Raw genomic sequence first — 27,931 nt, 5'->3', positions numbered from 1 at the left:
TGCCGTTTGACCCTAAATCTGAAAGGTCGCCCCCCTCCCCTACTCCCTCACCCCTCTCCCCCAACCACACACTCCTCGTTCGAGATGTGTGGCGGGGAGACAAATCTCAGAGACTCTCCACATAACAAACACACGCTAGCAGATTAACAGAGCGCCACCACCGGGTTCCCCAAACATTATGGCTAAAATGAAATCAGTGCACACGTTTGATCCTACACACAGACTGCTACTATAGAAAAGACATCAACTTCTCGCTTCCCTAATTACAGATCTACAGTTCTGGTCAGAAGTTTACAGAAACTTTTCTGGTGTATGACGGTAAGTTTGGTCCTTTAAAGATGCATGTGAACTGTTGTTTTTTTTTTTTTTGTTTTTCCCCCCACTGGAAGACTGCAAAACATTAGCGTCGCTATCTAGTGAAGCCGATTTAACATCAACATGGATTGAATGGATAAAAGAAGAACCCCCTACCAAATCAACACCAAATATACAGTCAAAATTCCTCTTCTTCTTCTTATTCTTCCTGGACAATCATTTGAGACAAAGATCACACTATTTGGTCAGTGGCAAAAGGTTAGTTTGGATGAGTCAAGGTAAGGCTTTTAACTCTATGAACATCTGTAAAGCGTGGTGGCTGTGGTGCCGCGGAGATGTTTTGCAGTCATTCGTACTCGTACAGTAAACGGGACAACGGCAAAGGTGACAAAGCAACAGCTAGATGGTTGAAACTTGGACACAGTTGGACGTCCCCACACATTTAAACTGGCTTTACAGTTTAAATAAAGCGGGTTAATATGAAGCGTCTGTAATGTTCCTTTTCTCGCCCCTGTTGAAAATGTATGTTGTGCGATTTCCTAAGAAACAGTTAGCAACGTTGTTAGAGGCTATGCATATAATTAGGCCTTTATGGATCAGATAAAGTCCTCCAGAAATTCAAAATTCTTCCAGATTTTAAATAACTAAGAAATATTGAGCATCCACCCAGTTCATTAAAAACAGTTCATATGAATCATTAAAGGTCCGAAGTTAACACAGCGTGTAAACCTTTGAAGTGAACTATACATTATGGCAGCCTTTTTTTTGTTTGTTTGTTTGTTTTACACGAAATCATATTACTGTTCTGCACAACGCTACGATATTATGCACAGACTGCACTTCAATGGTAATATCATGATATGGTGTCAGTTACCAGTGCTGCAGCAGAGAAGCTAGTAAAAAATTATCTCACAATAATATTAGCTACAAATCTTAAAAAATTATCCTCTAGCTGCAACAGCCCCATTTGTAAAATAAAAGAAACAGAACAGAGCCACAAATAAATAAATATCGCTTTGCTGTAGTACTGTTGCATCGTGAAGATAAGTACTCTTTCCCTGAAAATGCCTGGTAAAATATTAATGCTAGTAATAATAATAATAATAATAATAATAATAATAATCCCCTCCTTCGCATGTGCATGAATGGAGATAGATGTTTTTGCTATACAATAAAGCGAGGGAGCAGGGTCTTATGAACATTTCATAGGCCACATCAAAATATCATGGACATCTGCTGGTATAACTCAATAATAAAGAGTCTTTACTCTTTGGCAAGACTAACAGTATATAACTACCATTACAACAAAGAAAAAAAAAATTCTTATCATAAATGTTCTCTAAACTGCTAGGATGCAGATTATACTGCATCAGATTATACTGAAGCCAGGCTTCAAGATGAGCAAAAATAATCCAGAAGGATCTTCAAGTATCAAGTGTTTCTTAAAATGATTTTAAAGAAATAAGGTTTGGCATACAATTGTAAATATCTGAAGAAGGCGCGATTCTTCTGCTTTTAAGCCACCTGTCCCATAAGTCAACGGGTTAGCACACTTGAACCAATTTCGCCGTTTTTATAGGAAACAGGAGGGCTGTGTCTCCAAAAAAAAACAAGGAAAGAAAAGAACGTTAATTAGGATGCGAGCTAAAATGGACGAATACACAAGAGTCGCGAACCCACTATTTACCGACACGCCTCGCTTCTTCTCACAAAGCAGCGGACGGATCTGTTCCTGTTCAAGCTTTGGCCTCGAGGAGCTCGAGGAAGAGTTTGTGCATCGGCACGCGGCCGTCCTGTTTGATGCTGCAGAAATGCTGGACGGCGCGAGCGGCCGTCTGACGGAGAAGAGGGAGGGTCATGATCAGCTTCCCGGCGCGCCGACAGTCCTCGGGGTGGTGCGTGGCCTCGTGGTCCTGCAGGGCCCCGTGAAGGACGTCTTGAAGTCTCTGAACTGCCTCAGAGTCCTCGATTTGCATGGAGTCTAAAAGTAAAAAGGGATCAGGTTAAAGCTGTGAAAGAATTTTTTTTATTTTTATTTTTTTTTGGGGGGATTCAAGAGTCAAATCAAAAGTAGTACCTGAATTTGCGAGAGCGATGGCCTTGAGGAGCACAAACTCCTCCTTTTCCAGACCCATGCTTTTGTACTTCTTTACCAGCTGCAGGATTGCATTGTTCAGATCAAACAGCCCGGCCAGTTTGGACTGCTCCTCGTCCATAACGTAGTCCTCGGCATAAACCAGTTTGTCCTCCATGACCAGCGAGCGAAACGCCACCCGAAGGATCAGGATCTCCATCCAGCCGCTCTGCAGGAGGCTCATCTGGTCGGCTAAGGAGAGGGTGGGGAAGCCTGGAAAAAAAAACAAAAGAAAGAGCACAAAGGTTTGACAAAAAGCTCAAGTGTTTTTTTTTTTTGTTTGTTTTTTTTTTTGTGAAATATCCATTACTATCAATGCAAAATATAACTGCAGCAATATAATTTTACTTCTGAAATAGCCACACGGTAAAGGGCATAGCGAAGGACAGAAGGAATTTGTGGCACATTTGATGAGTCCCTGCAGGACACGCCAACTTTGATTGACAATTACATCCAGCTGGAGGTTATTAAACCCACTTACCACCTCGCATATACCTCCATACACACACACACACACACACACACACACTCACACAGACACAGGTTTACTGTAATTAAACAGAAGATTTTACAGAAAAAGGGAGGGGAGGGCAGGCTGTTTGTATTTTTGACACCATCCTTGATTGTTATCAGAATCCACGGCTCTTTAAAATCCCTGCGGCGGCGCCAGCGGCCCGTTCCCCCCCCCCCCCTCCCCGCCCCACCAAGATGGATTGGAAACGCTGTCAGTGCACAATTTCATACGTCGATAGGGATCAGTATTCTGTAGCAGAGCCATCGATCAGGAGACCTGTGTGAATCTGTGCTAGATGAAATCTCAAGCAAGTTATTGATAAATCGAATGATAAAAGTTAAACTGTTGAAAAGACAAATGAGCCAAGCAAAGAAGTTTTCACGATAAATTTAAACGAGGCATGACATGTCAAAAAGCGGGACAGAAACAGCTAAATTAAACGCTTTTTGGTTCAATTCGGCCTATAAATGTGAAAAGATCCAAAATAACCCACCATTTCTGTCCTTTTTGAGAGTTTCAAATTTCATTTTCAAATTTCAGTTCCCAGTACCAGCTCATTTAAAGTAACTCTTAAGTTCTCCAGGAAATAATCTTGAAGACACCAAACAAATGAGTTTGTTTGCTCCAAACTCTGCATAGGAAACATTTTCCCTCCAGACAGAAACATGTCATATATACCCTCCAACATTTGCTTGACACATAAAGAGAAGCACAGCTAGTTTATATCACCACATGTTAACACAGTTGTCACCCAGCAGTCGCCTTAATCGCACACATACTCCACAGCCAGTGCTGCGTCGCAGACTCAAAATGGCCCAAACCAAGGAGGGCAGTTGGTCTTTAGCCAGCTCGTCTTCCAGTTTGCCCCTCAGACTTCACACCACATCACTGTCAATCTGCCTGATCGGAGGCGACACGGAGGAGTGGGTGCAGCCAGGGCAGTAGCCCGCCCATCACACTCACCTCCCCCTGGGCAAAGAACTCACATGGCCTGGGACACTTCGCCCAGGACCCCGGGCCCAGCAGCAACGGGGGCCGCTGTGTGTCCTGCCACTCATCCAGAGCTGATGTGACACGGCCATTACGCTGCTAGGTAGGGCCGGCCGCACTATTATTCAAGCAGCCTTTTCCCTGTGTTTGAGTGTCTTGTTGCCACCACTTTTCTTTGTTTCATCGCAATTTTTTTCCCCCCCTTTTGTTCATTTTGTTCATCCACATTTAAGACTAACTGGCTTGAAACCGTTGTGTACTTTTGCAATCAGAAAAGTAATCACAATATTTATCAAAAAAGAGGAGGATAATATGCATATAAATTGTGATAACTATACAATGAACTGTAATAAATCAAGTTTGGAAGATGTCATCCTGTTTGCTCATCCAAAACAGTAGTTAGATGTTTCCTCACACATAAACTCTGCTATCTATATTAGTGTTCGGACTTTAAGTTTCATCAATGTCTATGTTTTGATCATTTCTTTATTGTATGCTTCCCTATTTCTTGCCGTCTTAGTTTGTCCCCTGTTTCAGTTTAGTTAATCTCATTCTTTGTGTTTGTATTTATTCCTTTGGAGTGGTTTTTCTTACAGTTTACCGCTCAGGTTCAGGTTTCATTCTCATTGCTTTGCTTAATTTTTCACCTCTGCCTCAGCCTCCCCTGTCTGCTGTTTGTTCCCAAGCTGCGCCCACTCCCCTCTCATTAGCTCCTCTGGTTCCTTTGTGATTTCTCCTCAGTAAATTCAAGCTCTCAGGTTATGTGGCTCTCCACTTACTCCTTCTCTTTAACTCCGGTTCCCATGCAGTGTTTATACCGTTTGGAAGTTGTTTTTCTTGCCTTTACTAAAATTATGAACTCTATTACAATTTCTTCTTCCTGTTCGAATTCTGGCCTCTGCTGCTAAAATAGGATCAATAGAACAATTATAACATTAAACTGTTGAGTCTGAATCTCATGCATAGACTTGAGTTAATAGTGATACCCTCTATGAAGCCTGTTCCTTTGTAAAAGCAACATGGCCAAAATGGAGGCAGGTCTCCAACCACAAGATGCCGGTCCATCTGACGACTAAAGTATATAGGGATGTTTTGCAACCAAAAGCTGAGAAGTCGTGAGGACTCCAACTGTTCTGGTATGACCATGCAATGAACTGTCAGTGGTCCTGCAAGTTTTGGATCTCTGCCTAAATGGACGCCGGCCACATGGACGACCCAAGAAGGAGCGACTGGGCGGACACGTGAGTTTCCAACATAACCCCCAATTACACACTCAATCGAGAGAAGTCGCCTCCCAAAACAACGAACCCTGAAACTGGAGGACGCAAAGAAAATTAGGACACATAGATTAAAGGAAAAAAACCCTTAAATATCCCTCCCTAAATTTGGTAATTCTCAAGTACACGTTCTTATTTCGCGTAGAATTATATTTAGACCTAATTTGTCATTCTGCTCAGAAATACAGATAAAAGAAATTCCTATTATGTGGTTAATCAGTCTGGCTAACTGCTTGCAGTCAGGTAAGAGCAGAAGGTGACGTTCCTTCAGTTTTCACAATGTGTTTTTCCAGGAAAAAAAAATAAATATTCCAAAATTTTTGTAAGCATAGGAAAAAGTGTTGTGGCGTTGTCATAGCCAGCGAATCAGAAAACTATACATTTTAAACCCTCGACCAGTCCATGCCTGTGGTAGGACTGGTTCAGGCTAACTGCCTAAATGGACATCACCTTTCTCCAGTTTCATTGTAAAAAAAAAAAAAAAAAGAGAACAGACTTGTCCAGCATCAGCTGGTCAAACTGGTTTGGGTTTACTCATCCAAATCTGAGAAAAAATAATGATCAGGCACGTTTCCTAGAACGTAAACAGTTGCCCGCTGAATTTTTCCGACAGAGTATTTCTGCCTAATTTTAGAAGCTCTTGAAGGTTCCACAGAGAAACGGGTTTATCGGTGACGGTGTCGTCACTTTTTCCATCTCGGAGTAAAGGCTCCATCATGTTCTGTGAATACAATCAACCCCCCAGGAGCAAAATACTGGTTTCCATTTAACTTTACTGTTTTTGCCTTTAAGTATTTCTAGTTTTTTTAGGGTTTTTTCCCCCCCAAACATGCCTGATGGGTTTTGATGGATTAGTGTATTTTTGGTGTCATTTCAGAACGTAAAATGTCTTCCTGTCCCTCCCTTCTCCTGTCCTTTACCCCTCTGGTGGGTATCTGCTGTGGCTACAGCCGCCGCTCACCGCTGCTCCGCTCCCTCAGCAAAGGGCTACAAATATAAACCCGTCAATCGGACTCCATTTGTCTGGGGGCGGGGTTGGGGGAGCAGACGGCAACACGCTGGGAGGGGGGAGATCTATAAAGGGAGGAGGTGAATTTCTTCCAAAACAAGAGTATGGAAACGCTGATGAGGAACAAACAGCCAAATGCCTCTTCTCAAATTTTGAGGAAAAAAAAAAAAAAAAGATGCAGGGGAAAATATAGTAGAACAATACGAGCACTCACACGCACCTGTTTTGTTTGTTTTGTAAGCATTTCAGAGACAAGACATCAACAAAGAGCCCAGGTGTTTCCCTGGTGATGTTTTGGGTGTGAATAGCACTGCTGATAAAGCGGAGAAAAAGGGGATGATAAGAACTGATTAACCAAGAAAAGCTGTAAAATAGAATCCCGTATTTAAGTTTCTTATAGGACTTTGTGCAAACACTTCTCTGAAGCTTTCCAGTATTTCACCAACAGAAATATACAAGGCATGACCATATGTCGCTAATCATGAAAGTAGTTTTGGTGACTTTTTTTTTTTATTTGCTTATACGTTTAAACGGGATCCAGGATCTCCACCAAAGTTTTAAATGAAGTCCTTTGGCTTTCTGACCTAGCTGTTAGCCTTTAAAGTGTATTTCAGCGAGAAAATTATGTTCTAATTTGTGTTTTTAAGCAAAAGCCTTATACGGTGTAGGATTTCACTTTTTTATGTCTAGATAAAAGTTTGAGTTTTGGACTGGAGGTGAAATTAAACTCATTTAACAAAAAGCATTGTCTGTGAGTCTGAGAAGTTTATTTTATTTTTTTCAAAAACTTATAAATTAAGCAAGTTATCATTTTTTTTTTAAAAAAAGAAAAAATCCAGCACCATGATTAATAAATGAGATTACTTTGACTGTTTTTTTTTTTTATCCCTGTGGTCCTACATGAGATGACAATAATGCATTGCAGCTTTTATGTGTAATATTTTACTGTTCTGATGAAGTCCTGTATTTACTAGCAGCCTAGTGTGAAATAAAGGGGAACTATTTATTTAATTTATAAGAACCCTTTGAAGTGGCTAATATAAGTGGTGCAGGGAAATGCAGATGTCCTGCCTGAGGGAAATTACTGTGTAAGAGCTGCAATTTAAAATGGCTTGAGAGGGTAATGGTGGAAATCCTGGTATTATTAGTCATGTTAAAAACTAGATGGGACAAGCCCTTGCTCCTTTCACTGCACCTACAAAGTACTAAATACCAAATCCCAAACCCTTTGACATGAGAATTTCACTGAAAAGCACGAAAAGTAATCAAACTTTACCTCTTACTTAAAGGATACAATTACAGTGCAGGCATCTCTTCGCAGATACTACCATTTATGTTCAGATGACTACAAAACCTTTACTTTTAAACAGTTTAGCTGCTTCTGGAAAGCAGAGAGAGTCACTGTCTCTGAGCGTCGTCACAGTCAGTGAGGTGTACTATGATAATAAATCAACAGCAAGTGTTGCTATAAGATGTCTAGCAAGTAGTTTCTGCAACTAAAGCAAGAGTAAACTGAAAATGTTTAATGTTTTTTTTTTTTTAATTGTGAATTTAACAGAACTGAACAGCTTTTGGGGAGTTAGATCAGGCATGCATATACATAACTCAAAACGTGTTTGCTAGTTTTTGGTGTTAAGTTTATTTTGCAGTACCATAATTTTCTGTTATGCACCATCTCTGAACAGCAACTTCTCAATATAAAAAAAATAAAAAAAATAAAAAAATGTTCATCATCTTGAGCAAATGAAAGTTTTGGATGACTCATAACTGCAAAAAAAATTTCAATAAAACTCTCCAAACAGAAAATGATGAAAAACTTGACTTTTTTTTTCTCCATTTCTGAGTTTGGCAAAATGCTTGCGCTCCCAACACAAACCCCATCTGAACATCAGGCATTTTATTCTAACTACTCAGCAAGAACAGACACACTTCTTCAGCTGAAAGGGGGTGAAAAAAAAGAAAAAGAAAAAAAGAACCTCGGCACGTCTCATCTGCTATTTCTGTGACAGAAGACAAGCTCAGTGTGTTCCAAGAGCCAGGAGGATTTCTGTAATTCAGACCTGACAGGGAGGCGGCCACGGCCCAGGAAACAAATTAAAACTTCCATGTGGCCATTGGTCATCTGGTTGGTGTGGGAACACTTTGGTCAGGAAGGGCATGGCACGCAATTTACAGCATGCTGGCATGCACAGACACACACATAGAGGATGACTGACAGATAACAGACAGCCAACCTCCCCCCCCCTCCTCCTCCCGCTCTTTTGGGCCGTCTTGGCAGCCACAAGTCAGAACAATCTCTTCTCTGATCTGATTAGGGACTTAGTCAACCTAATGTGTGTGTCGGCTTGTGTGAGAGAACTACGAGCGAGAGAGAGAGAGAGAGAGAGAGAGAGAGAGGGAGATTCATACCAGGGATATGTTTGGCCCAGCCGATGTTGACCACCAGCTCTCTGTCTGCCAGGTCGCACAGCGTGGTCAGAGCCTTGATGTCGCTCTCGGGTACCGTGGGGTCCGGCATGGCGAAGATGCTCTCCGGCTCGGCTACTAGCAGCAGGGACACCACCTTGTTTTCCACTGCACCTACAAAAACTGCAAAAGTTTATTATTGCTACAAGGTTTTCATTTTTTTTTCAGTGAGATAAATAAAGATAGAGAGGGGAAGACATTACTGGAACCGGTCTGAGAACCAGAAAGAAATACGAAACACGCAAGGAAAAAAATATATATTTCTGTCAAAGTATAATGGTGAAAAGTGACCCACACCATCAGAAGGTTTCTTGACACTAGCTGCGTTTCCAGTAGAAATCTTTGTGCAAATCTTTGACAGCTAATGTCGAAAATTGCAATGGTGGTGTTTCCATTACGTAAGTAATTAAGTTAAAATCGCAAGAGAATAAGCTTGTTCACGCGGTGAGTTATTAGAAATCATGGCAGCGACAGATCTAAACAGTTATATGAGATATAATCATAATTCAGAAACGGCTAAAGCCATCAGAGGAAACATTGGCGTCTTACTCGGGCATTGCAGAGACAAGCCACTTATACTTGGAAGCGACTATTCATGCAGCATTTTGGGAAATTGTAGTCAGCAAATTTACAGAAGAGATATGAATTCAACACGTTGGAATGACACACAACTTTTTATGAACTGTGTGATGCTGTGAGAGATCTGGGGGAGCCAGCTGCACATTGTCTGAAAAACAAACCATCATCCTCCTACAACTTCCCGCTGATTTTTTTTTTATTGTTTATGCCAGTAGTAACATTTGACTATTTATCATGTGACTCATGTGACAAGCAAAAAGTGTTTTCATTACAGTTTTGCAAAATACATCTATTTTGATATAGCCAAAAAAAAAAAAAAAAAAAAAACACCTCATCCTAGCTCAAACAATTTTTATCAAAAAATTTGAGGTTTTATTTTTTTCAAAATTGCCATGTTTCCATTAAGCAAATTTACTTTTTTAATTTCAATTTGCACAAATCTACGGTTAATGGAAACACGGCTAGTATTAGCCTTCGAAACTTTTGCTAAGGAGCCGACAATCGAGCTTCATTCAGCTAAGCTAAAGTGTCAGCGCCATATTTGAAAGAAAAAAACAAAAAACAAAACATTAAAAACTTCAAAAACTTGACTGGGTCTGGACAGTCACCTTGCAGAATGACAGTGATCATAGACATACAGCCAAAGCTCTACAAAATTCTGTTAAAACAAGGCACATTCAAGGGAAAGACCGATTCAATCATTTCACCTGCTGCCACCAAACTGGTGCCAAAACAAAGAATAGCCCCAAGCTGGCGACACACAGGACATGTCAGAGTTGTCACCTGCATAAAGGGGACGAAATGCCGCACAGGATGGTGGTTTCCACATTGTGATGAGTGTGTGTGCGTGCGTGTGTGCGTGTGTGTTATGTACAGGAATCCCTGAAACTTCCCATTTTTCTAGGGCACCAGCAGAGTTCAGGCTTCTAATAACCAGAAGACATGCAGGACTAAAGAACTGGAAGGGAGCTTAGCAGCAGGAAATGGAGCTTGAGAAAACAACGGTAGTGCAGATTGATGGTCTGATTGACCTCCGACTCTACCTTGACTAAACTGTACATGTAAATGTAATGACTGATGCAAAATCGTTGGGCCTGCTGATCAGTCACTTGAAAATACATTTTCTGCTATCCTGATAGTCCTTCCTGTAGCAACTGGCTGCTCCAGTCATCGACTCTCATTCGTTTGTTCTTATGATTGTCAGACGAAAGACAAACAATTATTGATGAAATCACCCTCAAGCCACTTTTTTTTCCTTAGCTGAAAAATGTTTAATTTTATAATGACTTCATTTGACAAATCAAGTAAAATACAGAAGCTATTGTATCTAGTGTTATGTTAGTTCATTTTCTTATATAAACTATCTCTCCAGGAGGAAGAAAGGGGAACAATTTCAATGGAAAGTGCCTCTGCCTTTGTCTTAAACGTAAAACACAAAGCTGTTCTCACGTAAAAATCTAAATTTGTTAAGAGAGTGACGGTGGCTTCCCAGAGTTCAAAGGCCTGGCTGTTGCTAAGTCTTAAGCACAAACAAAACTTGGAGCTCATCTAACCTTAATTAAGGTCTATGAAATCAGAGGAACAACTTTCCCATTCCTTTTTTACTTACATGTTTTTTTCTGTGGCAAGCTGTTCTGTGGGTGCAGATAGGGGCTGTTCTCAGCATCTATTCTCCTCTTGTACTTCTGTCTGCCTCCTCGAACCCGGTCCAGGCGCACGCCTACGGATGTAAACATCATCACAGGATGTTAGTGACGATGTTTGCTTAGCCACACCACAAAAACATAAATACACAAACACTCGGGGCCCTCATATGATAATGTTACATGTACAGTAAATAAAACAATCCATACAGGTGCATCCCCAATACACTGGAATATCATTGAAAGGAAATGTTTGAAAATACACAGAGCTATATATTTCAAGTGTTTATTTCTGCTAATATGGATGGCAGTTCACGAAAACCAAACACTCCCATTTTCAGATATTTGTAATGTTTTGTAAGCTCAACAAGAAACATTTTTATCATAGAAATGTTGCACTCTTGATAAGTACATCCAGTATATTTTGTCTTCTTCCACGTGAACTGTGGCATGGTTTGTTAGTTCAGTTCATATGCATTTGTACGCATTTGGGGGTTTCTCGTCTTCCTCTTAAATCAGTCACAGTCATGCCGTGGTCATTAAAGTAGGTACTTTGGAAAGGTCCAATGTTCTGCTAAATTTTTTTTTTTTTTTAAATCCATGATTATCTCCATAAAGCTTGTCACAAGTTGGAAACTGAACATAAACAGATGACCGAGACCAGCAGAGGGGATGGCTCATCAAATCCTCACTAACTGTGTAAATTTCATGCTGGACTTCAAGCAAATGAAAAGTAAATGTATATCTTTGCACCACTAAACAAACTGTTTATTTTCACAAGACAAGTTAATTACAAAGGTTTGTGTGAGGTGACTCTTGAATTGACTAATTTACTCCAGGTTGTGGTGATGTCTACAACTTTTTTCTACATTTTTTTTCTTTCCACTAAACTTTCAATTCATGTCCTTTTCTTATGGCTATAATTATCAAGATATACAGAAATAAACACTTGAAATATATCGCTTGAACACTGATTATAGTCAAATTTATTTAAATTCACCTAAATTATTTTTTGTCAAAAGTTTTCTTCCTTTCTGATAAATAAATTTATTGTAAATTAATTCCAGAAAATTTCTCAAAAGATATTTAAAATTGAGCAACTTACATATATAGTAAGATCATCCAAATTCAAGGCTCACTATGATTTCAAACGTCTTCAACATTGCTTACTCTGTCCCATTTGGAGCCAGAGCAGCGTTTGACATTGATGCGACATTTAAACCAGTCGGTCAACGAGCGAACGGCTCCCACGTTAAACCCAGTAAACCATCGGGATGTTGTCCAGTCAACAGCCCACATGCGCTGCCGATCTCAAGGAGACCGGACAGGACGGGACGGGCCAAATGCTGGAGCGGCAACATGCGTCCTGTAAGATGACACCTGAAAACCTCGGAGGGGCCGGTGACAAATGCTCATCTTAACAAGCACTGCGACAACGTGATGACGGAGATTTAGGAGTGCGTGTGTGTGTGTGTGTGTGTGTGTGTGTGTGTGTGTGTCAGCCAGGGGAGAGGCCGGTCATGTTCACAGCGGAGGAACAGACACACTGTGAGTCTCACCAACTGCGGAGAAAATGCTTTATGCAGGGGGTGTGAATGTGACTCAGGAAGCCTTCAGTAGTGGTGTTGGGTTTCTGGGTCTGCAGAGTGTAAATAGCCATAGTGTCCCTGAACAGATCTATAATGGCATCTGTAAAGAGACACATTGAGGCTATTATTTCCCCTCTTGACACCTCCCAGCAATATTCCATCCCTTTAACTTATTATTCTGACTTGTACAGATATTTTCACAGAGCATGCAACAAAAATTAAGGAACAAAAAAAAAAAGAAAAAAAAAGTGTCTTCTTAATCAGGCCTGTAAAGATTTGTGGGGTTTTATCAGTTCTGTGCCATTGACTTGTAAAGCTATTTTGTTTTATTTCATACGTCTGCCATTACTACAACTATAAATTTGATATAATGCTTTATCAGTTAATGTCCCATGAACAGATATTAAATGCAAGAGGGGATTGTGGATAACAGTGCTGGTATGAATTATGTGCCTCACAACCCTTATGACAAGTACAGAACACTTAAAAAGAATATATGTTTTCCTGAGAAATAAAACGTGTAATCATCGTTATCTTTGAAGATCCCATTATGAATTAAATCTAAATTAAAAAAAAATAATCTACATATTCAGATTTCCTGACTCATTAAGTTCAATGCAGCTGCCTGACTAGAATGCCATGTTCTCTTGTCTTTGCCATTTTGAAGAACACATAAGATAAGCATGCCTGTTTGCCAAGGAGAAACAGGTCGCGAATAAATAAAATTCATTAGAAAAAATAAAATGTATATAAAATATGCTTCAGTTACATTTATTTGATGGAAATTGTTGGGTATGACAACATTTGGGAACAAAATGGTTTTTTTATATATATATATATTGTTTTTTAGCTGGACTTTCACTGCACAAATGTCATAAAAGTAAAGTCATTTTTGTTGCTGCAATAAAAGCTTAATTTATTTTTGAGGCTTTAAAGACATCTTTACTTGAGGTGAGGTGGCCATAAAGCAGCAGAATGCTGTTTAGTAAATATGACTGCTGCCACAGAAACAAAACTAACGTATTGTTGGTTTGCAAGCTCTGATTCTTCAAATTGTTGTCAGATTTTGGTCACTTTTTAAAACGTACCCAATATTTTTAATATTTTTGAACAGAAACCTTTTCTTCAGCTGCCTTTCTCATCTTTAAGAGTTTTATTTTAAGTGTCCCGCTTGCTTTGTAACAGCTTCACGTTTCCTGAACTGTCACATTTATAATCCACTTAAATAGGGCTACGTTTCACCAATCAATGATATCTACCTGCAGGAGGTCTCTGAGAGTTATATAAGTCTGATCAGGAGTCATAACCTCTCCGCTTCCACTTGCCAAAGGGTCAGCAAAATGTACACTGACAGCTGTTAGTTCTGTTTTGTTTTGTGGTTAAATGAAAGAGCCTTGACTTTCAATCCTTAGGTTTTAGAATGAAAAAAAATCTCTAAGTTTATGAAATAAGAATAAATCAAATCAACTGTCCAAAGACAGACAGGACCATAAAACAGATCTAAATCCTTTTGATAAGACTTTTACATGCAGACACTTGTTACATTTAAGCTTTTGTCAAATCCGACGGATCCCACAATAAACCCTTAGCTTTAAACAAGTTAAGTTTCAAATCTGAGCGAGGCCATGAATTTGAATGTACTTATGTCAAATTTAAGTTTTAAAACATGAAAGATGCTGAGGACCGGTGTTTAAAATAACTTTTTTTTTTTTTGAGACAGAAATTATTTAATATAAGCACAAAGAGTTCTTGACTTTAATTGTTTTCTTGTTGTTTATGTAAACGAGCAGTTAGTGACACATATTGTATCCATTACAGCCTGTTGTGAAACCAAAATAGAAAATAATGGCTATTCATCACTTGCCGCACTGGCATCATATAACTGGAAGCCTCGATGCAGAAACCAATAATTGAGAATAATTTAGGGATTAAAAGACACAGATGTGATACCAAGAAGTCATAATCGTGTTGTCGTTGAAGTAAGTTTTGTAAATAGTTTAACAACTTGAATAAGCACGATGTGCTACCATTTTTCCCAGAGCCAACCGAACACTCAACCTAAACAGAGACTTAAGTTTCTATTTATATATTTTGTATTATGGGTGCCCAATATTGTTTCTGATACACACAGGAAAGATGAACATTTATAGAGGGAAGCTTCTTTACTAGTTGTCACTAAATCAAATGCAGTGCTCCTTTAACCATACTTTCATATTTTAAAACTTAACCAGCAGAAATGTATCTCTTGCATATGAGGCTCTTTGCTTAAAGTAAAAAAAATTGTCACAATATTTAGCGTATTTAAGCCACTTCACAGTAAAAATGATTTTCTCTACATTCTCTTCTTTTCTTGTGTTCACTTTCCCCATATTTAATTAATCTTTTGATGATCTGACATCATTTAGGGTTTGAGGACTGGAGACTGTACTGATTGGCACAGTGTTTTGATGAGATGCTAAAATCACGGCGCCGTATATCTCCCAACTACAACTACAGCAGATCTAAGGCGACTTGGCGTTATTGTCTAAACGTGAAACTTTTTCCCAGTCAACATTCGAAAATACCAGCAGCTTCCAAACAGAGGTCTCGTGTAAGCATAGCCTTAAAGTGTAGAAGGCTAACATGCTAAGCAATTGGACAAGTATTAGCTCTTCATTGCCAAATATTAACTTGACTAATTTTGAATTTAAAGAAATGATTTATAAGCTGAACATTTAATGTGGATTAGCTTCCAAACTGTTTGTTTCGTATTTGCTGAGTGCTTGAGTTACAGGCGAACTAAGTTTTATTCAAGTGTTTGTGTTCTGCTATGACAGAAGATAATGTCAAAACTAAGTATAATGTTTCATAGTGGAATGTGCTGACAACTAAAAGGCCAAGAATAGCTTTGGTGGATAACAAGAGAGAGACACACACACACTACCTCATTGTTCTTCTGGACTGCCCATCAGCGTTTGATAAGGACAGCCACATTCATCATAACACAGCCATTCTTACAGCATTTCCACAAAAGAAGCTTTCTGGTCTAGAAAACAGGTCCCACAGCATACACTCATCTAGTTCAGCCTGTTCTCCACCTCCATCGCCACTGCCTCCATGTTCCCACCACAAACAATCCCACGCATCTCAGATGTGGCGACACATATACGGCTTTTAAAGTGTTACCGCATCCTAAATCTTTACACTTTTTGTCACGTTGCTTCCTCAAGCTCGCATCTGTTTTATTGCAACTTAAAGGGAAGAGAAAAGAATGCATGATTTTCAATTTCTGCTACAAATAAATACCCAAAAGGTATTCTGAATTTATATTCATTCTCTGTTTCTCTTAAAAAAGGATCCTGAACAAATGACTGAGTTCAGAAGTCACCTAAGGGTTAGATTAATCCAAAATGACACATTCTCACAGAGAACTGTTCATTGGTGCAAACCTACGCAGATAAATCCATCCTTCGAAACTGACAGGACAAAGCAAACATGTGGAAGAAGGTGCTCTGGTCAGATGAGATTAAAACCAAACTTAGTTTTTTTTGCCAATATACGAAATGCAACATGTGGCAGGGAACCAACAACGCCAACGTGGAGGAGACCGCGTCTTAATGCGGGGATGCAGATGAAGCTGAGATTCTCCTTCCATAAAGACAACAACTCCAACCATCCAGTGAATACCACAATGAAATGGCATTCACTTATAAAATAATATTAAAAATAATATATTTTTTTTTACTTTACAGTTGTACTTTGTGTTGTTTTGTCACATAACATCCTACAAAAATACTTTGGAGTGTGCAGCTGTGTTGTGGTAGTCTCCACACCTTAGTGGCATCCGATATACAACAGATAGCTTCTTATTGGCTGATGTAAATGGTGTGTAGGGTCTGAACCATCTCTATGTACAAACTGCGCAACTTTAATACAACTAGAAGAGGAGGAAGGATATATTGTCTTTATTTTGCAACCATGGTCCTATTGTCCTAGGAAAGTGAAAGCTTCTGTGGAAACAGTTACCTAAACGGGGCTTAATCAAATCCTGCCTGGGGTCTATATGTCTTTTAGCTGCTCTTTTAATATGGCTCTGACTCTCCTCATTAAACTTCACAGCTCCCTCTGTCTCTGTTTACTGCGGCCTCTCCAGGGGGAGAGGGGCATTACGAGACACGATGAAGCGCATTACGAGGGCGCTTACGACAGGAGTTACGAGGGGCAGTTCGCGTTTCACGGAGGTCCAGGAATCCCACAAGGCATCTGGAGGAATTTATGAGGCAGGGGGACGAACCAAAGGGGGGGCTGAGAGAGGTGGGATGCTGTTGATGCCTCAACCCTATTAAAAGCAGCTAATATAGAAAAAGATAGCACTGTGGAAAACACACCGAGGTGTGAGTGCGGATCTGAGATCTTGGTGAGGCGTTTAAACGTACACGGAAATGTGTAAACGTGCTATAATTGGTTGCATCTATAACTCACTGTGCACATACATGCTGCAGCTGGAAGATGCTGCTGCACATTTAGGTCCAAATAGGAAATAATAAAACCTCTTTCAGGTCTACACCAGTTGGGGTTGCTCACTTTCAAAACATTCACAAAAATTCGAGACTATCAGAAATTGTGAACGTGTCTTTAGGAGGTAAAACTAGAACTGTGTTTCTTATTGAAGAACAGCTGAGGAAAAATGGCTACAAACTGAGCTTTAACTTTCTCCATATAAAAGGTTTATAACCTCCAGTTTGAGTCATGACTTTGGTCAAGTACTCTAGTTAGCACGCTCCTTTTGAGAAAAGCCAATCCATGTCAGGCTTTAGAACTGAAATGATTTGTGCCGAAATCAATAAGACAATCTGGAGCTACTATCGTAAGAAAACTTCACTTAAAATCCCCAAAGAGGGACAATAAAATCCCAGACTAATGCAGCTGTGTATTTTATAAATCCAAAGTACGTGGTTGTGTTTTAATTATATTCAATATAACACCTTGAAAGAAACTGAAAGCTCATGAACGTATGTTTTGTATATTGTATTATAAATTGTAACCTAATTTAGAAGCTGTTTTTGGAGAAACAACTTCTTCTTGGCAGGGTGGTGACTAAACGATGTGGTTTAATCACAACACCAGCACCTAAACAACTCCAAGCACTTCGGTAAAAGTCACCTGAACGGGTAAGATCTGTGATGGGGAAATACTTCAATTCAGATATTACGATCGAAACAAAACCAAAAACAAAAACAGGACCGGACCATATCTTACACAAACATTTCCCGAAGGTGACATTAGCTGAAAAATTGAGAAAAAAAATGGAGAAAAAAAAAAAGAGCACAGAAAAGTAGAAAATGTTGAAAACATTGTGAAACAGGTCTAGTAAAGTGCAGGATACCTTAATGTGCTATTTTAATTTTTCCTACATTATCTACTTTACTTATTATTTACACACATCATGATTTGCAGACATCAGTCACTTAGCATAAACTGACAGGCTTTTACTTTCGTAATAAATTCGGGATTTTTCCTGAGATCAAACTGCTCAACATTTACACACTCAGGTGTTTTATCTCCGCTCTCCTCTTTGGTAACTCTCCTAAGCTGCACACAGCAGGAGACAAGTGGCCAGTACAGTAGGAGGCTGCTAATGTTTTCCTCTGTGAGTCACTTCTAAATCTGGACAACAATATGTCACCAGGCAGCAGGCACACAGGCAGACTAAAGGAGACTATCTGCGGCATGTGCACAGACCCACTTCAAATATTTATCCAGACGTGATAAAGTTTCATAGTAGAAAGCGGGTTTTAAAAAAAAATTTATTGTAGCCATCAAAATGTTTCTGGAATAAATCTGGCACACTACAAAGATTTTCAATTGGGTTCAGGTTGGAACTTTAGGAAGGACATTTCTGAAATTTGTTTTTGTCTCCTTTGTGCACCCCTAACCATGCATCTGTTAATTTGAGAAGGTGTTCAATAATTTGCATCCTTCCTTTTGGTGCAATGCATCAGATCAATCTGTAGCTAAACTGACCCGCAGCGTGATACTGCTACCACCATGATTGATCACATTGGTTGTTAGCCTAAACTTAACTATTCTTCTGGTCATTGTGGCAAAAAAATAAATAAAATAAAAAAATCTACCCCTTTTCAACTAAATACATAATGACTAAGCTTCCCCCCAAATATCTCTCTTGGTGCTGGAATGTTGCCATGACACCTTCACAAATTGGCAAAAGTCCAGAAACTATTTTGGAGGCCCTGCACAGCAAAGAGGGACATGGCTGAACCGATAAGAGCCCTGTTACTCATCGTGCAGTGCTGCGTTTACTCCACGTACGCTGACCTACACACACATATATTATATATGGCAACACGAGGGTGCTTTCAGTTCACTGTCAATGGAGATAAGTCAGCTACAGCACAGGCACAGTGGCCTTCTCTCTCCATGTCAGAAGTCTATAAGGACGAGACTGAAGCCCCCTGCCAGATTTCCCATCAGATCTATCACAGTGAAGCGAACAGCAAGTCACTTTAATGCACAGCTGACCTTCTCTCAACATGCCCACTGCCAGACACTTCACAAATCGACAGGCTTGGCAGGATTTTCTCCTTCTCTTGGTGATTTCACATTCGTTGGAAGCTGGGCAGCTGTATTCGATGTTACCTGGAGAGGGAAAGAGAGGGACAGGTAAGAAAAAAAAAGTGGTTGTCAGTTATGTGGAAACAGCTACCTAAACTAGTCTTACCAGCGGTTTGTACAACCAAACAATAGTCTACAGAAAAAAAAAAAAATTGCTTTTTTTTTTTCTGTTGAGTTTATTGTCTTGGCATCTAAACTCCATTTTCTTTTTCGGGGAACTTTCATACTCAGACTGAAACTGGGATTTATTGGGAGTATTTGAAAAAGTTGAATATATTCTCAATAAAAAATTGAAATTTTATCAACCAGCCAATGTTTCCGGCTAAGCCTGATGGCATTGAGCCAGTACAGGCCATCTCAACTGCCAGCCTCCATTAGAAACAGGAAGTTTCTGACGAGCCAGACATCAGCTCTCTCTGTCCGATTTGAAAGCCGCTCAAGTCTACCCTTTGAACTTTTCTGCGGCAGCCAACTTCCAGAGCTCTTAACAAGACGAGGCACACCGGGTCCTCGACCTGGGCCCAGAGCCGACAGAGAGCAGGACAATCCCTTTAAAACACCCACACTGTGCGCTTTCAGTTCTCAGCTCCGTGGAGAAGTCAGAGCGAACACATTTAGCACTAGGCAGCTCAGCTATCTGCTGCTTGAAAGCCCGCAACCCCCAACATGTTGACTATACACACAATGTCCAGCAAGTTTAACCACATATCAGCTGTTTGCAAACAGATCTTTATTTAAAGCCTTTCTGCAGTTTGCAAAAGTGGGAGGCGGAAGCTATGAATTAACTGATCGGGGCTTGTTTACACCACAACAAAAGCTTGGGGTATAACTCCATCTGTGCCATGCTGCTAGTGAAACAGGTTTATATGATGCAAGAAAGCATTACCAGTCATGCACAATAAACTATAAAACCGAGCATCTTTCTTTGCATGAATATGTAGGAGATTTTTTTTTCTTTTTTTGACACTTACCCTGGATGGTCCTCTTGAAAAAGGCCTTGCAAGCCTCACATGAAGCCACACCATAGTGATAGCCAGAGGCCACGTCACCGCACACCAGACACACCCGCTTCGCCACAGTACCCAGCATGAACTCACACTTCACTTGGCCCTCGTCATCCCCAAACCTCCTGAATGAAAGTGGAGAGGTGAGGAGAAGTGCGTTCAGTCGGCGCTCGTGGCACAACACGCGAGACAAGCTGAAAATCGATTTAAACACCCAACCTGGTGGTTCCGCCGTTGTTGGCCAAGCTGGCCGCGTGACCACAGAGGCTCGGCGAGTCCAGCCCGTTGTTGTGACTGAGGCCCTTGGTGAGGAGACCGTAACTGGAGTTTGTATCCGACGAGGAGCTACCTGGACTGGGCTGAGCTGGGCTGGCGTCGCCCTGAGAGCTGGGGCTGGGGCTGGAGGGCTCCCGTTTTATTGAGGTGGGACAGGCGGGGTCCAAGCCCCTCACTGACATTCTGCCTGGCTGCCTGGAGAAGACGGGGAACAGAACAAATGATGATCATTCTTAACGTGCCACTAGAAGCTCGCATTGATAAGCATGAACGTCATATTGAACCTGGATTTTAATTGCATACTTGAACAATCCTGATTCCAGGGTGCAAAAAAACATACAGCTACGATAGATAGATAGATAGATAGATAGATAGATAGATAGATAGATAGATAGATAGATAGATAGATAGATAGATAGATAGATAGTATTCACATACAAATGAATCGAGCTCTGAATTACGATGCCTCCCAGGCGAGTCTTTTCTGAGGTTTTTCCTCTTTATGTCAACAACCCTAAGTGCTTTAACTGCTTAAAGCACTTAGTTAAGTTTGCACATCCTTTCATTGGCCTATCAAACCACCCTTCCCTGTGTTGTCTGAACCAGCCGTTTGGGATCGACCACATATGCAAAGCCGCAGTGCATTACACTACTTTGTTTTTAAAGGAGGTGATTACTTAAGCAAACTCAGGGAAATAGGAAAGCCCGGGATAATCTCCTCTGTTTCCTGTCACTGATTTTTTTTTGTTTTTTTTTTGTTAGTTTGTTTATTTTTGTTTTGTTTTAATATTTGTATTGAGTGTTATGGCACCACTTGTTCTTGTTGTCTCAGCGACGCTTTACCTGTCAAACACATCATAACCGAAACAAGTTAAGAGCTTGTTGTAATTGTCATCGTAGTAGGAAATGCAGTAGAACGTTAAAAAAATGAAATAGTTTCTGAAAAATGTAGCTTTTTCTTATCAAAGTGAAGGAGGTCAAAAACTGAGAAATCTGGGACTGTTTTGATGTTCTGATGTTCATTTATAGCATAAAAAACAAAATGTCCTACTTTTTTTTGTTGTTTAAAAATCAATTAAGGCAGCATGCTCTTTGTTGTACTTCCGTTTTGATTCGATTTGACAACAACCTTAGCTTTTGGAGAAATTTCTTGTGTTTATTAAAGTGTTCGGCCATAAGGCCCAGTAACATATTTGAAATAAAACAGGGGAAGTTTGAAAGCCCAAGAGTAACATACCTACTGTGACATAAGAGACTGGGACCATCATGTTGTGGGGACGTTTTGCTGCTGGAGGAACTGGTGTACTTTACAAAATATTATGAAGAGAGGATGTTATGTGGAAATATTGAAGCAACATCCTGACACAGCTGAAAGCAAGTTAAAGTTTGGGGTTGAATGAGTTTTTTGACAAGCTAATCATGCTGACAAATTAGCTAGAAAAGTTACTTAATGACAGCAAAGTCAATGGTATGAGGTGGCTTTGCACACCAAGTCATGTCCCATATTCTTTTATCTATTTTTTGTTAAAAAAAAAAAAAGAAAAATTTAAAAAATATATACCAATAAAGGTTTGTGTGGTCTCTATTAAATTTTTTTGAACTACTTCCAGTGTAATGCAGGGTTTTAAACATTTTCATATTATTATTCTTTTAGTATTTCATTAGTTTTTGAAGGACTCCAAACCAAAGACAATAATTTAAATAAAAAGCTCTATAAGAGCTTCCAGAAACAGAATTTGCTCTTTAAATTTCTAAATGACTAAGAAACAGCACACACACACACACAATACAATTGTCATTACTTCTACCGTAATATCTAAATAGTAAGAGATGACCTGCATGCTAAATCATGTGTCACGAACCTATTAATAAGTAAAGAAGTGACCACAGCAGACTCTCTGTCACCAAGCTGAGGAGGAAACCAGCTGAAGTGTACAGTGGGCCCGCAGGCATGCGCCGTGCTCTCACACATCCTGAAAACACACGCATACTCCGATGGTGGCATCAGACTTTTGTGCCTGGCTGTAAAAATAAGGAGCTTAGCCCGTCTCCCCTCTTCATTTCACATGAAGATTCCTGCAATCGCTTCACACCTCGCAGCACACATGTCTTCATAAACACCCTGACACATACTTGCACGCAACTGTTTGTCGCCAGGCCCAACTCTAAAAGGAGACTACAGGTTCGCTTTTGTCTCGCATAAACACGCGCATGCACACGATATGTGCACCTCTCAGTCTCCACTCTCTGCATGGCAAGGTGGACGTCCAAGTTGATCTGTTTCCTGCCATGTAAATGAGTCTTCCCATCAAAGGCTATTTGGTAGGCAAACAGGCTGGCTGTTTTAAACCACCCACTGAGCAAACCATGGCCACGCGCTACTGACCCCTCTATGGAGCCACAAAAGCAAGCGCAAAGATGCACGATAAAAAACACACTTAACTTAAGATAAAACAATGAGCAAGAAAATCTTTAGAGGAAAACCGCAGGAGAGGAATCACTGTAACTGTTTAACAAAGAGTGGATATTTCAAAGACTGCCAGTAGCCAAGAGGCTGACCTTTTCTGAATATGTCAGATATGTCTGTGTACTACATAAATGCTCACAGAAGGATAAAAAGACATTTTTGCAGCATGTGCACAAAAATGACGTGACATGAGAGTTCAAATAATTTAAAACTGTCTATTGATATGTTGATCTGCAGACCAGAGTGTAAACACAGAATTGAGATCAACTAAATTTCTTAATAGTTTGAGTATTAGAAGTCCACTCTGCTGAGCTCAGCAAGCTGGTTGATTAGTCAGGCTATCTGCTGAAACAGCCACACTGCAGTCAGCCGCTTAACAAACATCCCGCCATCTGTGAAACTGGGACTAACTGTGTTTTCTGCTAACATAGAAAGAATGTACCTGCTTTGAACTAAACATAAGTAGTTAAGGTTTGCAGAATGTGATACATTCCACCACTTTGTTGTCATTTACCTTTTTCTAGTACTGCTGAGTAGGTAGGGTTCATTAATTTAATCTGGGCAACCCGCCAGGTAAGAAATATTTTTTATTGGGAAGTTTTGATCAACTGTTCTCCAAACTGTGCCTTGGTAACTTGTGTCCAGGCTTCCAGTTACAAGACTCTCATCCCCTTGCCATTTCCAATCTCATGTAAAGAAACGGCATGGAGACGAGAAATCTGTTGTCATCCGTCCATCATAGGTGTTCATGCGGCTTTGCAAAGCCTGACAGATGCATACTTTTAGCTTTCTTGTTGGAATGCATCCCAGTGATTTGAGTCAATGCTTTGCTTTCATAATGAAATGCTTGATCACTTTGGTAAATTGCTAATTTACAACACCGCATAACCCATCGACATCGCAGCTCCAACGGCCCAGTTCAAAACGAATAAATCGGTGCGCGTCTCAATGGCCATTCTGAGTTATCTCTTTTGTGCCCAAGGATCTAAAACAACACTAACTGCACCTTGGGAACAAAGGATAAAATGCAGCGTGAAATGAAAAGAGATGCAGGCAGGAAGAGGGAGTGGGGAAAGAAGCTGGACAGAAAGAGAGGGAGAGTCCTGTGGCTCATTAACCTGGGAGGGATGGGGGAGTTGAGGGGAAAAAAAAGAGAGAGGGCAACACTTTCTGGCTAATAAGCAGAGCCATAATACAGACAATGGCCCACTGCAGAAGCGAAAAGAGGAGTTGGAGGGAAGAAAGAGATAAAAAGAGTTAAGTTACCAAGCCAAATCCAGCTATATCCCGGGGCGTGTCGCCTATCCGTTCAGCTCAGTCTTACACGGCTGCAGAGAGGTGATTTAGGTCACCGGGGTCTCAGTAGTGCTTTTTTTTTTTTCTACTAATGATCGAGAGATGAGCGGGGATCAGTGACACCCTCAGCCAACTAAGAGCCTTACGCAGGCTTTGGATGAATCCACGAGATGAAGCACTTGAGGCTGGATCCTCAGACCCGCGGGTTCTGGAGAGAGATGGACGCGGGGGGGTGGGGGGTGAACTGCAGCTGTCATCGCCCTCCTTCCGGTTCCTTTATCTGATTGCTTGTGTCACATGCAATCAGACAACCTGTGCATCCACATGTCTTCCCGTCTCCCTCTGTCTATCTTCTAATTGTCTTTTCTTCTCCGCTGCCGGTGGAAGGTTAATTTCAATCGTGAAACTCTCGCTGCTGAAATCTGCTGAGCGATTATGCTACAACCGATAAAAGCCAAACAGTGATGATAATAGATTCGGCTCTTTGTTTTTTGTTTTTTTTTCTCACACTCTTCTTTTTAAATGATTACAGAAAATATGGACAATCAGAAAGCAATTCTGTGGTGAGTAATTTAACACCTGCTTTGAACAGCAGCTTTTTCCGAACTCCATTTTCGGGGTAAAATATTCTGCTGGGAAGAAAAACTGGATTGAACACAAAAATTGGGTAGAGTATGTTTTAGAAGCAATCGTCAATAAGATTTAGCGTAGGCTGCATAATGCATGAAATCTCAATTGAAATGCAAAGTGTTTGTAATCACAAACGCTTTTACATTTCAAGTGTCAATATAACATGTAATTTGGCAGTTTCCATTTCGTTCACACTTGATACAGATTTTAGTGACCGAAACGTTAAGGGTAGTGGTAGTAACACTGTGAGAGAGACTAAAATGGGAAAATCTAAAACAGTTCAAATAAATTAAAATATTCTTGTGCTGCTATTTGTATAGCTTTCCTAACCTTATTACAGCTTTAATATGTAGTTAATTAGCTAAAACGCTGTTTTTTAAAATAACATTTTATACACCAAATGGATAATCAGGTTGTATGAGGCTCAAATCTGAATATGATTAGGGTTAGGGTTTCAAAACTTTTGCTCATTGCAGCTCAACTAATTGTCCCTTTACAATAGTCTCACATGCCTTATGTACCTCTTTTTACGAATATTATGGTTTATACTTGGTAAAAAAAAATAAAATAAAATAATCTATCACCCTGCTGAATGACTTTGTATTGCTTATAATACAATTACAAAATAGTATACCATATTTTAAAAAGTTAATGAAAAACCATGTTTTTGTTTGTTTGGTTAACAGAAAGGTTTTGTCGTTTAGAGTTCAGAAAACACTGGCTAAGCAGAGAATGACCACATCCAACTAAAACTGTGTCTTTGGTTTACTCGGTTTGGTTCATGTGACTTTCGATAAGCGGTCGATAATGGACGAATGCATGGATTCTGAATTTGATTGATTGGTTTTTTTAACATAACATAAGGATTTTGACACGTAACAGACAAAAATGAAAGGCAGGTGCTTTGTCAGAGGAAGTAGCTTTGGATTTCAAATAAAATTAATCTATTGCAAGATTATCACCGTTTACACATCGAGACTGATTGAAGCTGATTAGGGAAAACTGGCAGAACCTCGATCTCCGGGTGTTTGTTGAATGTCTACTATCAACAGCATTGCACATTTTCGGTTATTCCTACCTTTGTCAACTTCTCTTTGGTGACAATTGTATTTCGGCTGGGGTGGAGGCCCTGAGCAGCTGCTTAGTTTGCACATGCCTTGGTCTGGCTCTGGACACTTTCCGATCATTATCATGTCTTTACTAGAAGACGTGCAATTTTATTGGATTGTTACCAAGCTCAAGAACGTGCAGCAAAGTGATCAGAGCCAATCGAGAGGAAATTGACCAACTTCAAACTTTGGCAATTTAATTGATGCATTTCTAGTACTATCAAAAGTGTGCTCTTTGTATAGTTGATGCAAATTTATTACTCCTACATTTGTAAAGTTGACTATAAGTGACTTTTCTGCCATTCTTGAGCTACACCCAGTGTGGGGACCCTACGCAATTTTTTGTTTGCCTATATCTTGGTCCATCTCTGCAGACAAGGCTGAGTTTTCATCCGAGTAATACCTGTTGATGCATATTATATACTAAGGATCATACTGAAGGCATTATGCCAAATTTTGCCAATATGGATAGCAAATAATTGTATTCATATCTATTCAGACTAGAAAATGTCATATTATGCCATTCCAAATATATTTCTGGCAGTGCATGTTTAGTTAACTACAGGCCATTTTAAAGATACTTTCTAATTCATAGCTAATAAAATTAAGCACGTGTGAAAAAGCTAAATATGATTTCGGTAGCTAAAATTTGAGTAACTGGATTTAGCGCAAATACTCTTAAACACTACAAAATACTGATGAGAGATGTATTATGAATTAAATTACCTCATTCAAGAGATATATGTCATCTGATAAACAGATAACTTTAAAAAAAGAAAAATATTCTTAAATTAATTACAATATATTAATATTCACTTGACCTACTCAAGCTTTTCAGCTCCAACTCGAGACTTTAAAGCCCAGTAGAATAACATTATAATGAAAATGTACTTACTCTGTGTCAGAGTGGTAGCTGAAACACTCAGGGAGGTACAGGTCGACTAAATCCATGTGCGCTCTGCTACCATACCCAGAATAAAAAATAATAAATTAGAAATGCTTTGTTTTCTTTCTCTCTGTATTAGCACCTTTCACAGCCTGAGCTACACCTGCCCTTCAACTGTTGCTAAATTACAGTTTTCCTGCTTGGGAACTTTCTGTCTCCATCTACTGCCCTCTCCTCTGCCGTGTCTCCCTCTCAGCTCCGCTCATGCTCCGCCTGTCTTCCTGTCACTCTCACTTCTCACTAAAGCTGCTCCCCGCCGCCTTTGTAGTCTGGACGGACAGTTGTGACTGAAAACTGCGGGCTGCCTGTGACCAAGGCGGCCGCTCCATCGCGCAAGCTGATTGGCCGCCCTCTAAGCCAATCAGCTGCGCTCATGGCCACTTGGGCAGGTGGATGTGAGTAACTTGCTGTGCCTATTTAACAGGTTTAAGCTGTCAGCGTGGGATCGTGGATTACAACTTATCAGGCACACGAAATAAATCCAGTTCTCTTTTAATTTATTTTAATTAGAAGATTTTCCATCGATTGCAAAGCTAAAAGTGTTTATACACACAATTCACAACTGATATTTTCACAGTTTATCAATGATATGTCTTAAGAGGGCAGTATTGTGTACTTCTCAGTCACATTGTGCCACTTTATAGAAATTTCCTTATCAATTCTTTACTTTGGAAGAGGGATTATTTGTGTGCATGTCAATTAGTTAAATTTGGCATAATTAAGCACAATTGACCAGCAGATAGCGGTAAAGTGCTTAAAATATGATCCTGGGTAGGTGTGGAATCTGCACCAAGATGCATTTTGCTGTATTCTCTCCTCCAAAGTCAGTGTTTCAGAATTCCCATGCAGAAAAACTACAATATTTACCCCTGAAGTTGGGATTCAGACTGGGAAAATCAGAGACTGCCAAACAACCCTGGGTTTTGATTGCAGTTTGGATGTGCCCCTGCACCTATGTCAACTCTTTGGAGACACCTGTATGTTATGAGCCACATAACATACAGTTGTGGTCAAAAGTGTACATACACTTGTAAAAAATCATAATGTTATGGCTGTCTTGAGTTTCCAATAAGTT

General features: G+C 40.0%; 1 protein-coding gene across 3 annotated transcripts in view; it reads right to left on the bottom strand.

Annotated features, from left to right (window-relative positions):
* Positions 1 to 1,136: 1,136 nt before the first annotated feature.
* LOC106957327 (estrogen-related receptor gamma-like) overlaps positions 1,137 to 27,931 on the bottom strand; it is a 40,470-nt gene continuing 13,675 nt past the window's right edge. The window contains exons 1-8 of one of the 3 annotated variants that reach the window (XM_015048617.1): positions 26,806 to 27,146; positions 20,352 to 20,603; positions 20,100 to 20,257; positions 19,036 to 19,152; positions 10,894 to 11,004; positions 8,649 to 8,828; positions 2,393 to 2,662; positions 1,137 to 2,296 (exon numbers count right to left, since the gene is read on the bottom strand). In XM_015048617.1, coding sequence (XP_014904103.1) covers positions 2,052 to 2,296; positions 2,393 to 2,662; positions 8,649 to 8,828; positions 10,894 to 11,004; positions 19,036 to 19,152; positions 20,100 to 20,257; positions 20,352 to 20,603; positions 26,806 to 26,861 — 1,389 coding nt within the window. In that variant the 5' untranslated portion in view covers positions 26,862 to 27,146 and the 3' untranslated portion in view covers positions 1,137 to 2,051. Of the gene's footprint in view, positions 2,297 to 2,392; positions 2,663 to 8,648; positions 8,829 to 10,893; positions 11,005 to 19,035; positions 19,153 to 20,099; positions 20,258 to 20,351; positions 20,604 to 26,805; positions 27,147 to 27,931 lie in introns of those variants that run through there. The other 2 variants (XM_015048619.1, XM_015048620.1) reach the window with 2 other exon arrangements.

This window comes from Poecilia latipinna, unplaced genomic scaffold (genome assembly GCF_001443285.1).
Source record: "Poecilia latipinna isolate Pla-1442-1.1 unplaced genomic scaffold, P_latipinna-1.0 Scaffold894, whole genome shotgun sequence".
NCBI classification, from domain to species: Eukaryota; Metazoa; Chordata; class Actinopteri; order Cyprinodontiformes; family Poeciliidae; genus Poecilia; species Poecilia latipinna.
Note: the sequence above shows the minus strand (reverse complement) of the source record. Positions and strands in the feature narration are given on the sequence as shown.